The sequence below is a fragment of the Semicossyphus pulcher genome, unplaced genomic scaffold (assembly GCF_022749685.1).
Source record: "Semicossyphus pulcher isolate SPU_LCO1_2020_fin unplaced genomic scaffold, fSemPul1.0.p SCAF_22, whole genome shotgun sequence".
NCBI classification, from domain to species: domain Eukaryota; kingdom Metazoa; phylum Chordata; class Actinopteri; order Labriformes; family Labridae; genus Semicossyphus; species Semicossyphus pulcher.
In genome coordinates, this window is record NW_027211696.1 from 8,640,498 (window position 1) to 8,653,470 (window position 12,973).

The 12,973-nt window shown below is 42.1% G+C and overlaps 1 protein-coding gene across 1 annotated transcript in view; it reads right to left on the reverse strand.

The window, feature by feature from the left end:
- Positions 1-12,973, reverse strand: part of unc5cb (unc-5 netrin receptor Cb) — a 133,232-nt gene that overhangs the window by 50,307 nt on the left and 69,952 nt on the right. The window contains exon 2 of the mRNA XM_069673829.1: positions 7,993-8,223. Within this exon, the coding sequence (XP_069529930.1) occupies positions 7,993-8,223 (231 nt within the window). The remainder of the gene's footprint in view (positions 1-7,992; positions 8,224-12,973) is intronic.

The window sequence follows — 12,973 nt, forward strand, 5'->3', positions numbered from 1 at the left end:
ACTGCTCCTTCAGTGTGTGCGCGCACAAATATGTGTATGTATGAGAGAATATGAATCGGGAGCATGCATATATGTATAGATTACGGGGTACAGGAGCATTCATTGAAGGTAGAGACACTTCAGATTGCAATTTCATGCCTTAGTCTTGTTCAATCGCTCTTTCTTTTTTTGATTTAGTGGGATATTTATGAGGACTGTTGGTATAATGAAGTAAAAAGTTTAAATTTACTGGGCAGAAATGATGAGACAGTTTAGACTTAGTATATCATCACAACGTGCGCAGGGTTAAAACTAAAAATGGTCGATACTGTCATGTTAAGACAGTCTCTATAGTTCCAGTTGGACGCTGTTGAATTGCAATAACCTGATTTCCAAAATGCACAGAAAAAGGACACAAATTATTAATATTGCTGCAAAAGTCCTTCAACATTTCTGCATATTTATGCTGTGGATATCCTAAGCAACCGTATACCCAAATTTCTGCTCTATTTAAAGTTGTAATCTCGAAGTTTTGTTCTCTTTGGCGGCACCTATGGCGATTAACGGTAATTGCCGGAGCACACTTCCAAGATATCCAGACAGTGTCGCATGTGTGACGTCCACGGTTGGCTCCCTTTGCTACGGTTGTAACTTTTGATTTTCGTCGCTGACAGTCACTTTTTTTTCATCTGAGTGTCGAATTTGTTTCTTTTTCTTTGGAAAACATGTCACTAACTAGGCGCTGCTTCAGATTGTTTTTTGAAAGTTGCACCAGACACCCAGTCCATAATTCTGCATATACAAAGATTTATGTTGTTTGTCTACCAATTTAGATCCTGTCATCATCATCACAAACCACTATGTGTCAGACCTGGCAGCTCTTTAGTTTTCCAGTTTTGGTGATGATTTGTTCTGAAGCTGTTTTTTATTGTTGGCTGACAGAAACTGGGAGTCCACACTTTCACTTGTACTACATCCAATTCAAAGTTCATCGAGGTATACTCACTATTGTTGTACTGACAGCTCTGTGAACAGATATATAGCCTGACAAATGTTGCAATTAAAAAAAAAAACTTCCCCACAAGACTGACCAGATGTTTCGAGTCATTGTTCATTAATCTTATTATTACTCCACATACTCTCCAAATCCTTGACACTCTTTCCTCAGTGCACTGCTAAACCAAAAAAAGGAGGATGAGGCCAGTACTAGCATTAAACTTGAGCTTATCCAGACGTAGGTTTGCCAGCTGTAATGTTTTAGCTAGCCCACTTACTAAAACATTACACCCAGCGCCTCCACAGATATTATTAGCCAGCAAACTGTGTCACTGGCCTTTCATTGTAGCCTACATTAATCTTATTATTACTCCACACACTCTCCATATCCTTGACACTCTTTGCTCAGCGCACATTATTGTCTTCTAAATGAAAAAAGAAACACAAACTAGTACTAGCATTTAGCTTGAGCTTATCCAATGGTAGGTTTGCTAAGTGTAATGTTTTAGCTAGCCCACTTACCAAAACATTACACCTAGTGACTTCACAGATATTGTTAGCCAACAAATTGTGTCACTCACCTTTCAAAAAAACTAATTATAATTAATAAAACAATTAAGAAAAGGAGGAAGCTTCAGACAACTACATATAGCACACAAACAATGAGCAAAGACCCTTATGCTAACCGCTAGCTAGCTTACATGTTGTCTAATGTTAGCATTGTGCCAAAATGTTATTAACACTAATCAGAAACATTTAATGCTGGTCATCAGCAGGTGTGGTACAATAGGTTACTTAAAGATGTACTTGAAGAGAGCTAGCATATAGCCTGTCTTTCCAAGAATTAGGTGTGCATTAACATTAATACAGCCTTAATCAAACTATCTCGTTATAGTTTAATTAGCTGCAGCTGTGTTCTTGCTGACTGTATAACTAAGCCTCTCCAAAAAGATGCCTCCTGGCAAGCTAATTAAGCTAACGTTAGAGATACACATATACCTGTGTATTTAACAAATAAGGCTTTGTGTTGTTTATTTATTTTAAACTGAGCTTACCTAAGAGATGTGTTGTTGATGTGACATCATTATTTTTGCACTGCCTTGGAACTGTCACAGATCAGTGAGTCATCAGTGCTTCAATTCAATCAGTTACCTAATCTTTTCCTCAAATCTAATGTGTTAGTGATTCACTACCTGCTGAACTGCAGGTAAAGTAGACCAATTTGAGATACACTGTTAGCCTTTTTCAGTAAAGAAAAAAGTAGTCCATATGTCTCACTTGTGTATGTTAATAACAATTTCTTTTATGGTTGTCAGGACGATCACAATTTGTTCAAAGGCTCGAGATTTATTCTGCAGTTCAAGTGGGTCTAAAGGGTGTCTGAATTTCTGCCTAAATAAAAAATGCATGAGAGTCTGGATGGTAAAAAAAAAAACGAACATGCCATTTTACTTCAGGTTCAGTGCATTCTTACAGCCTCCTTGTTCTGGCACACACACCCAGCACAGTGACATCCCACACAGAAGCTTAGCGCTCATGTAAAATTTACACAGTGAGCCGACAGGCAGGCGAACAGCAGCGTCTGTTGTGCGCGCATTTGCTTCTGCGTGCTTGTGTGTGCGTCCACATGCCTTTGTGTGTCTGTGGCTGTCTGTAGTGCATGCCAACGTATTTGTCTGAGGTGATGTGTACAGTAAGTTTGAGGATGTCAAAGATTGATGTGAGAACACAACATAGAGAGCAGGAGAGGAAAAATCAATAGTGGACACAATCAGTAGATAAGAATTCTCAGAGGGTGTAAAACATGCGGCAGAATCAGCTAATTTCTTCTCCTCCAGACTGTTTCTGAAGAAGGTTCCAGAGTGGTGAATTTTCTGTCTGATGTTAGAATAAACCTTCTGCGCGATGACGAGCTTTAAGAGTCATTCGTGACTTCATAGGCATTACTGAAGCAGGATTAAACTCCTCCTGACGTGTTGCACTTGAACACATCAGAGGGATCAGTCTAGCAGAAGATCTAGGCTCTGACCTGAGCCTGCTGACCTCATCCAGTGACATCATATGTATGCTCAGCTAGCAGCTCTTAGCACACAGTATAGCATTACAAAAGTAACAACAAAACAGACACAGAATTCCACTCAATTTGCAATTAAGAGGTGCCAAGGAAGTGTGTCCCGTGTCAGCAGCAGCAGTGAGGGGCTACTTCACACCCGTCAGTGTGGCCATTAGCAGGAAGAGAAATGCTCCTACAATAGGTCCCATTAATAGCTGAACTGAAGCAGGGCTCCTCATTGAAGATGATTCATTATTAATGTGGTCATTAGCCTAGCTCCTTAGCGTTAGCACTGGCTAACGCTATCGATCAGCCCAGTCAGGCAGAGAAGGAGGCATTGGTCATTGAAGGAGGAGGGAAGGGGCTAAGTGCTCTGATTATCCAGCCAGATGAAGAGCACTCCTGTTTGATCCTCTACCTCATACCTCAGAGAGAGTGACAAGCTGTCTCCAGTGTATATTACTCTGGCTAGCTGTGTCTACTTATAATTAATTTGATGCTCATTTGCTCAGATCAATGCTCCTTTTGCTCACAACAGACTATAACCGGCTCTTAACACTGGGAGGGGAACACTGCAGTGTTCAGAGGAAAGCAGGAGGAGTATCGGAAGCTACTTCATCGCTGTGGAGGCGGCCATTTGCAAAAATTGCCACCGTGCTTTGTTCCTCCACACTTCCTTTATATTCTTGCCTCCTGCTAGATACAATTTTAGACATGTGATCTCAATCTATGGCTTCTTCTCACTATTACATGCAAAACTGCTCTCATGTTGTCCAGCTGTCTCTTAACACAAAAACCATCTTTTATACAGATGCTACAATACTTTTAAAGTGTAAACATACATTTGTTCTTTCTTTTCTTGTTGTTTGTTTTATTGTGTAAACTGATCGCTTCCCTTGGGATAATAACAGGCAATCAAATGTTCTTTTATTTTCTGCATGTAATCACCTGCTCCTTAGAGAACTACAATACCCTATTATACTTCCTCTTCAAACGGCAATCAGTTGTATGTACTTACATTATTTTTAATGAGGTTTTGCGTCACTTCCATTGGATTAAAAAGCCTTTGGACAGAGTGTGGTATATTCACACAGGTATATTCACACAGTGGAGACTGCAGATAAGCTGTCTCACGCTGTGAAGAACATTGTGCAGGAAAAGGCAATCAGAGATTCAAGCCCCATATTGCTGATTAGGTTGCAGTTGTTGATGCACAAATTGTGCCTGAAGCAGGAAGTTGTTTTTATGAATCGAGCATCTTAAAGATGACTAAGATGTCTATACAAGTTATAAACCCGCTTTGAGAGTTTTCAACTTTTAATGTGCAACATTGAATTTCACACAGTTTTTTCTACACGCTGCACTTTGTGACATCACAAAGATGGCAAATCAGAAGAAAGCAGGCTTGTAGGGGCGGGGTTTCTTCAAGGGACAGAGCTGACTGAGTCGTTTCAGGCAGAGGCTGTATGAGGGCCGGCTCGGAGCACCAATGTGAGAAAAATGAGGAGTTTTTTTTAACTGTAAATTATGCTAAGCTACTCCACAGGTATCACGGAGTGAAGTATGAAGCATAAATTTAGCATAATACCCCCCCTTTAATTCAAAATATAAAGTACATCCTATAAAGACAATATTTTGTAGATCTACTATTTAGCTGATGCTTTGCACATGTGGACTCTGTTTTGCAAGTATTCCTACTCACCTAAGGTTGAAACTTCCATATACAAGCATGTCAATTTTTAGAGATCAGTTTTTCACAATAAAAGCCTCTTTTTCAGTTGATCAGTGTCATAAAAGCTACATTAATATGTTAAGAGAATAACACATTAAAACTTCCAAAGTAAAATGTATTTCACTTTTAATGAGTCAAGACCACTACTCGATTTAAAAAGCCAAACACACAAACAAACTCTACAATGTTGTCCCTGCATATGTATAAAAGTTGACAGCACTGTAGTCGTTATATGAATGTGCAAACATCTGGATAAAGACGGAATGGAAGCAGCCTGTAGCCTTCAGGAATACTAAAGTTTGCCGTTTCTGTCGTCTGCTGCACCCTTTTAATCTTATATCTCATAAGATCATTACAAAAGTCCTCACCAACGTGAAAGTGAGACGCAGAGACAGGACGAGAGAAAAAGAGAGGAAACATTGAGGTGGGGAGAGCGGAGGGCAGAGAGGGAGCGATCCAATTTCTTCAGGCTACACTATCAGTGGTATTGACCAGGCCGGGCCAGCTTCTATCCGTGTTCCTTTTCTGTCAATCTGGGGAAATCAGAGAGCAATGGAGTGGGCTGAGAGAGGCTCCACACATCCACCGGGCCCTGCTGGTGATGTGAGCATAAATGAATGAATATCTGTGCAGTAAATAGCCTGTGGATACGGCTGCTGTGAGTGGGTGCGTGTGTGATGTGTGGGTTGTTTTCCATGTTGATGCTTTCAGCGCAAAACCTTCTGACACAGAGGCTAAGAGCCACCGCTTCCTCCGCCCTCTTCTTTGTCATAATCACAACCATGAAACAGATCCTCAGATGTGTGTATTCTTCCTAAAGTACATAAGGTCAAAATGAAAGGAGTTCAGGTTGGGATTCAGGTTGTTTTTTCCACTATTTCTTGTATTTTTGTGCTCGCTGAAGCACTCCTTTTGTATCTGTGTATCTGCTCCCTGCCTGCGCTGCAACAATGTGATTTTTTTTAGATTGAAAAAGCACTTTAGTTAAATTTTTATTAAATATAATGTATGTGAGTGTTTGCTTACATGCCTAAACATCTGTGTCAAAGAGCAGGAGCAGCTGCCGGTGTGCCCGTGTGTGCAGACATGTGTGTAACGTAACAGTGGGATGAAAAGGGTAAATGTGATGTGATTGGTACCTGTGGGCGACAGAAAGAACTCAATTTCCAATACAGCAGCTGAATGCAGCCAATCAGTGCTGGGCTGTTGTGTGTAATGGCTCCGGTGCCTTTAGGGGCCGAATTCTGTGGAAAACAACCCTGCTGGAGCTTTGCTGCCTTTACTTCCTCTAGATGCTACAACTGTGTACATAAACACACACCTACACACCCAAAAGCACACAAGGCAAAGAAGCGGTGGTGCTGGAATGCTATAAGAGGGAAGGTATCCTCACTGAGATGCTCTAAGTCAAATGTTTGCAGATGAGATGATGACACTGGTTTATCAAATAAACTGGTGTGAGAGATCGATAAGTAGACAAGCAATCTGTGTATGGAGACACATTTTATGGGATAATATCTGTACGTATGTTTGATCAACCCACAAAAATGATTATGTTGTCAATTTACTACCTGAACTATGACATTGTTTCAGACCAAGAGCACCCCTTCATGGAAATGGTATTCTGTAACGTCAGTGGCCTCTTTCAGCAGGATAATGCGCCCTGCCACACTGCAACAATGGTTCACGAATGATTTAAGGAACACGACGAGTTCAAGGTGTTGACTTGGCCTCCAAATTCCCCAGATCTCAATCTCAATTGAGCATCTGTGGGATGTGCTGGACAACAAGTCTGACCATGGATGCCCCACCTCGCAACTTATAGGACTTAAAGGATCTGCTGCTAACGTCTTGGTGCCAGATACTTCAGCACACCTTCAGAGGTCTAGCAGAGTCTCGATGGGTCAGGGCTGTTTTGGCGGCAAAAGGGGGACCCACACAATATTAGGCAGGTGGTCATAATGTTATGGCCGATCGGCGTAAAGGCCAGTTCAGATAAATGATTCGCAAACGCGACAAAACGGTTTTAGAATGTTGCAGAGAAAATTGCAGTGATGTAAACTGGTTAGTTGCAGAGCGTCTGAAGCCGCTGCCTGGATTTGAGTTGTCAAATCTCCAAATGCAGTTTAAGAAAGGAATGATGTAGGTATTTCACTTCAGCCAATCAGGAAACAGCATAAATTGGCACCTGTCTCTGGTGCCAAAGGCGGCTCCAGATCCTCTCTTTCCTAACTCTCTGCCTTTGGCATTAATTAATCTGTGTTACAGCTAACATTGCGAGGATGTCACTGTCATCCATCTGTTTTTATAACAATAACAGAAATCCAGCTAGTTAATTCATGTAACCTGGGCCTTATACTAACATTATAGTAACTACCTTTATAGTATTAACGCAGAAATAGTGGGGTATGTCAGTGCGTTGTTGCTGTAGAGATGGTCAGCGGCGTCTCTGCGCATTTGGTTGCTTTGATGTGAAGGGAGATGTCGAGGGATTCTTTTGGCAGTTGAATCCAGTCTTGTTGCAAATCATTGATCTGAACTGGACCTAGGCTACTTGCAGAAGTAATGGGTTGGAAGTGGGGGTTAACTTTTGGCACTTAAAGAGCAAGATTTTGCATCTTAGATCATTAAGTGCTATAACATTTTGCTAGGGAATTAGCTAGGGAACCATTATCAATTAGCTAGGGAACAATCTCGGTTTTGTTTCCGGCGGCACCCTAAAAGTCGACAAGGCTCGTCATCAGTTGAGAAGAGCCGGAGTCGGCTCACATTTTGTTAGTCGAGTGTCTACACTTTTGTCTTTTAAGCTGCACCATTGTGCACAGAGCGATGCAGGAGCAACAGCAAGGCGGGAATTTAGCTTTGCAACAAGTCTAAAAAAGAACCTTTAGTGTTTATTGTTCTATTGTGTTTTACCCAGAGATGAATTACACACAAAGGTCTCCTTTCTCCAAAATAAACAGACCTAAAAATTAGCATTGGTAAAAACAATGAATTCAGAAGTTTCGTTATTTGGTTGTTTGGCTCTTCGGTGGACACAGGAAGTCAGGAGGGTCTGTCAGCTGAGCTGAAGCTAACTCAGTGTGTTTTAAGGTTATGATTCTTTTAGCGTTCATCATCACAAACAGACCTGGTACATAAAATGTATATTTCCTATATATGAATTTAATCTTTAAGGAAGCTGGATTGCCCATGATGCAAGTTTGAGTGTGTAGCTGATCTGTTGACTCACCAGAGTTCTCGTCGACCCGCTCCTCCACCGTGTGCTCCTTCTGGTGAACCCACTCGCTGTTGCACTTAAAGTAGATCTGTGTGGCCGGAGTGGCCTTGCAGTACAGGTTGACCGGCTTGTTCTTCACTATGTAGGCCTCCTCGGGCTCCATCAGGAACACAGGCAGCGGCTCAGGGGGGTCTGAAGGGAAGGTTTCAGGCAGCTCACCGAGACCAATGAAGTCATCGTCCACTGTGGATAGAGAGATGAGGGAAGGGACAGAAGAAGATGAAAGGAAAGATGAAGGGAGGGAGGAGACGAGGCCCCAGAAAGAGGGAGAACAGATGGGTTTGGAGAGAAAGAAAAGCAGACAAGAGACAGAGGGACAGTGTATTATAACCACAGCCTTTGCATGGGATTATCCGTTTGCACAGCACACAGTGAAATCCCTATCATTTGATATTTTTGAATGTTTACACAAGTGTATTTTAGAGCGCAGGAAATTCTGGGATTCCTCTCAGGCAATAAGGCTGCGTGGATTTACAGAAAGTGGGCCTTGCTCGGTCTAACCACAACCGGCTACTGCTGAGAAACGAGAGACAGCAAAGCCAATAATGAGAAGCAGAGTTCAGAGGTTGACTCTGAGGAACTGAAGTTATAAGCTGATCTCTCCCTCTCTCTTTGCTTTTGTCTCTCACACACACACACGAGCTTAGAGACACACTCGCACACACATGCAGCACATCTAATGACCTCAGGCTTTTGGCCCAGTTTGTGCCATTCCTCGGATACTTCTGCAGTAGACAGATACGCTTCCCTGTAATTACAACTCCCTTTCATCTCCCTGTCTTAAATCACATACACACAACTGCACTCGCTCGCACACAAACATGCTCGCAAAACATCACAAGCACACAAATACACAGGCACACACAGCCACGAGCGAGCACGGCTAACTTTCTAGCTCTTTGAAGAGAGCATAGCTATTCGCCACCCCATTTGTCACCTCCAGAACTGTTCTATTCTTACCATCGAACCGGTAGACATCAATTATTCACAAGTGTGAAAGAAAGGAGGCAGAGTAACAGAGAGCGAGATACAGTGGGAAACAGAAGGTGAGATAGAGAGCGAGAACAGAGGGAGACGGGGAAAGTAACTCAGCCAGACAGACAGAGATTGAGACATCGAAATGGAAGCTGGGCAGACAGACAGAAACATATAGCGCAGGACGAAAGAAACAGGAAGGATAACAAAAGAGTTTATCAGCCCATCAGTAATTCTTCCATGTCCTTCCTTCCATCTACCCGCCGCCCTCCCCCGTCCTGTGTGGACACGCCGGAGCCTTGTTGTCTGACAGAGGTTGCCTCCTGGAAGCTTTCGGGAGCACTAAATAATGTCTCGGCAGAGCAGATATCTCCCCCCGATGTCTCTCTCTCTAATGTTATCTCCGCCTTCATACCTGCCACAGATTGAAGTTGATTGCTGGGAAATGAAAGGGCAGGGGGGAGCCAATCAGAAAATGACCAAAGTCATCCTCACAGCTGGGTGGGGGGGAGGGGGTTTGTGTGCGGGCTGTTATGAAAGCGATTGTGAGTGTTTGACTACTACTATTACAGATGTACTGATATCAATATCGATACCAATACCAATACAGATTCCAATATTAGAATAGGTATTGGCTTCCGATACTGGCTAAAACATGATATCGGCAAGTAATCCAGTTACTGCATCGATCCGACACCATGGCCAATCAGAAAAGGACCAAAGTCATCCTCACCACAGGGTGGTGGAGGAGGGAGTTTATGTGTGGGCTGTCATGAAGACGATTGTAAGTGTGTGACTACTTTTTATGAGATGTACCGACACCGATACCAATACCAATATAGATACCAATATCAGAATCATTTTGGCCTCTGATACTGCCTAAAATATGGTATTGGGTGGAGAACCACTGGTCTAGCCTAGTGGAGAAGCACTGGTCTAGCCTAGTGGAGAACCACTGGTCTCTAGTGGAGATTCACTGGTCTAGGCCAGTATGCCAGTTAATGCACCGATCTGATACCATAACCAATTCGCCCCCCAGAAATGAAGTAGTTTGTGGTTAATTATCATGTGACAACAACAAACAACAGCAGTTTGGTGCTAACAGGGAGTGTTATGTTAATCAAAGCTAGCAAATCGTTAGCATCCATTGTTTTTTAAACAATATTATGTATATTTTTAAATTACACTAGTACTGGTGGTTTACGCAGTATTGGCTGTATTCATGTTTAGGTCCTAAATTCAGTATAAGGAAGGTAAAAAAATATGATCTCAGCCTCCATTCCTGCACAGATTGAAGTTGATTGATAGGAGAAGAAAGAGCGAATATTTTTCCACCATTATTATGTATGTTTTTTTAGCTTACAATAGTATCAGAGGGGGATTCAGTATCGGCAGATACTTAAGTCTAGGTATCAGGAAGGAAAAAGAAGGTATAAGTACATCTATACTTTTTATCAGAAAAAGTTCCGACTCACTTCACTTCACTTTGGCTCCTAATCTGCTGCTAATTGAGTAGAGGTAATGCAGCCTCAAGCGACCTTCGACCTTATGAGTAACTTCCTCCTTACACAGTTTGTGTTGGAAATGAAGAGCTGGAACAAGATCATTGACTGTTTGATCAACTTTTCCCCCACTCTTTTGCTGCCTAAAGGATAAAAAAACTCTGAAACATGGCGGGGCTTTTCATCCGGCATGTCTTTATGTAGGTGATGACTCTTTAATGTAGCAGTCTATTTCAGCAGACCTTGGCTCTGTCGCTTCTTTTGCTGCTCCGTAGTCCTCAGTCCACCCACATCCTCAGCCAGGGGACCATGACCCAGAAACAGGCAAAGGAGAGCCAAGGAAACTCATTAAAGACTGTGTTAGCCTTCTTTCACCCTGCATTCCCATTATCTCTCCATCTCTCTCTCTCTCTCTCCCTCCTGGCTCCCTCGCTCTGTCGAACTGTGAGGTAGAAAGATCTGAAACGGCCATGAAAGCGTCGCTGCCTTCCACACACAGAAAGACACCCGCGCAAGCATTACCGCGCGCGGATGCGCACACACAGAACTCGCTCACAGATATTCAAATTCATCAACTTCCTCGGCGCGAGAAATAATAAATTCAAGTGAATGGAACTAGCCCTCCAGTGAAAAATCAGCCCAGAAATGAAAAAAGACACCACATGACAAAATGAAAGAGGCTGACTCTTACCAATCACGCTGCTCCCCCCTGAAAAAACCCAACACCCAGCATCCATGCACCTCCCCCCTTCCTCCCCCTCCCCGCTGAACAGAAACTCAGATACAAGAAGCTCAAAGAGAAGCATCACTTTTTTTCTGACTCCCGCTGCCTCCATTCATATCCAACTAGAAGACAGTTCATGATAGAATAGTTTGGAGTTTATTCAAGATGATGCAATCTTTATAGATACAGACCTAATCCTCAACAAGTGCAGAGCATATTACCGTTCTGTAATGTACTCACTATCTACAGTTCAAATATGCATTATGAAACACATTCCCCTTTCTTTTTAGTGTCATTCCCTTTGTTAATCGGAGCATTAATATGGCATGGCTCCACTGTTTGATCTGCAATATGGATTTTGCCGAGCAGGCTTGATTTTAATCAGAAAATTTCTAAATTGCCTCCATATCGAGTGTTTAAAATTTAATGAAATATTTCCTCGCAGCGCTTTTATTCAAATTGTATTTTGCTCCGTAATTGGCTGAGCTTTCCTAATTCACATTGTAAGCCTTATTAGTGAATATTTTAACACTCAAATTGAATATTAGCTGAAGTTTACATCACAGCCCAACTACATAATGTTTGGAAGAGAAATGAGCCTCAAAATAAAGTTAATGAATAAACGAAGTTTGGTCTATTGCATTGTTAAGTGATAATCTTCAAGATTTTACTTTCAATAAATGCCTGTTAAGTCACTATCTATTGCGGAATGAGGTAACACAATGGTGACTGAGCCTATGGCCCACTGATAAAAGCCTTTGCATTTGCAGTATACAGTATCATTACAGACTGGGCGTCTGAGGCGACTTTTGTGGAAAAATCACAAGCGGCGCCCAGTTAGTGACGTGTTTTCCATCAGCCAGCAGTGGTTGGTCTGCCAGAGAGGGTAGGCGGAGCTAAGCGGCTGCTTTTCCGGTCTCTGCAAGTGTTGCGAGTAAACAGTAATCTTCTATGGCTGAACAAACAAAGAAAAGATCGATTACTACAGATACAACTTCAAAAATAAGTGAAAATCCAAAGATAAGAAACAAATTCGATGCTCAGATGAAGGCAAACAGTCTGAAAAGGAAAGCGACCGTCAGCGAGGAAAATCAAGAGTTACAACCGGAGCAAACCGTGGACGTCACACATGCAACACTGTCTGGATATCTGGCAAGTGTGCTCCCGCAATTACCGTTTAGCTCCATAGGTGCCGCCAAAGAGAACATAACTTCGAGATTACCACTTTAAGTGTGTGTGTGTGTGTGTGTGTACTGTGTAAGTATCAAAGTTGTTTGAGCAAAATCTATCATGTCCACTATAAATGGACAGCGTGTTTTTTTTATGTTCACTTGGCCAGAGAGTACAGATGGAAATAAGCTAGTGGTTAAATATGGAACAAAGCAGCTTTTTTCTTCTTTGACATTTTGTACATTGTCCCTGATACAAATAAATATTAACAATCTAAACCAGCTGGGAAGCTAGTTTAACGGTAACACATTATTGTAGTTCACACTGACAAATGATTTCCTTCATTAGGTTCTTTGTTTCCTCTTTTCAAACTCAAATAAAAGTCATCAGTTGTGTATTGTTCACTCGATAGAATAGATGAATAGACTTTGGCAGCATGTTATTGCCGTCATGCGGCCTTTGCCATTTTACATTGTACGGCGGAAGCAAAACGAGCTTCAAATACACACATACAATGCTGTTCCGCCTTGCTGGCTCCACTGTTTACACAGACGCCGTTTCG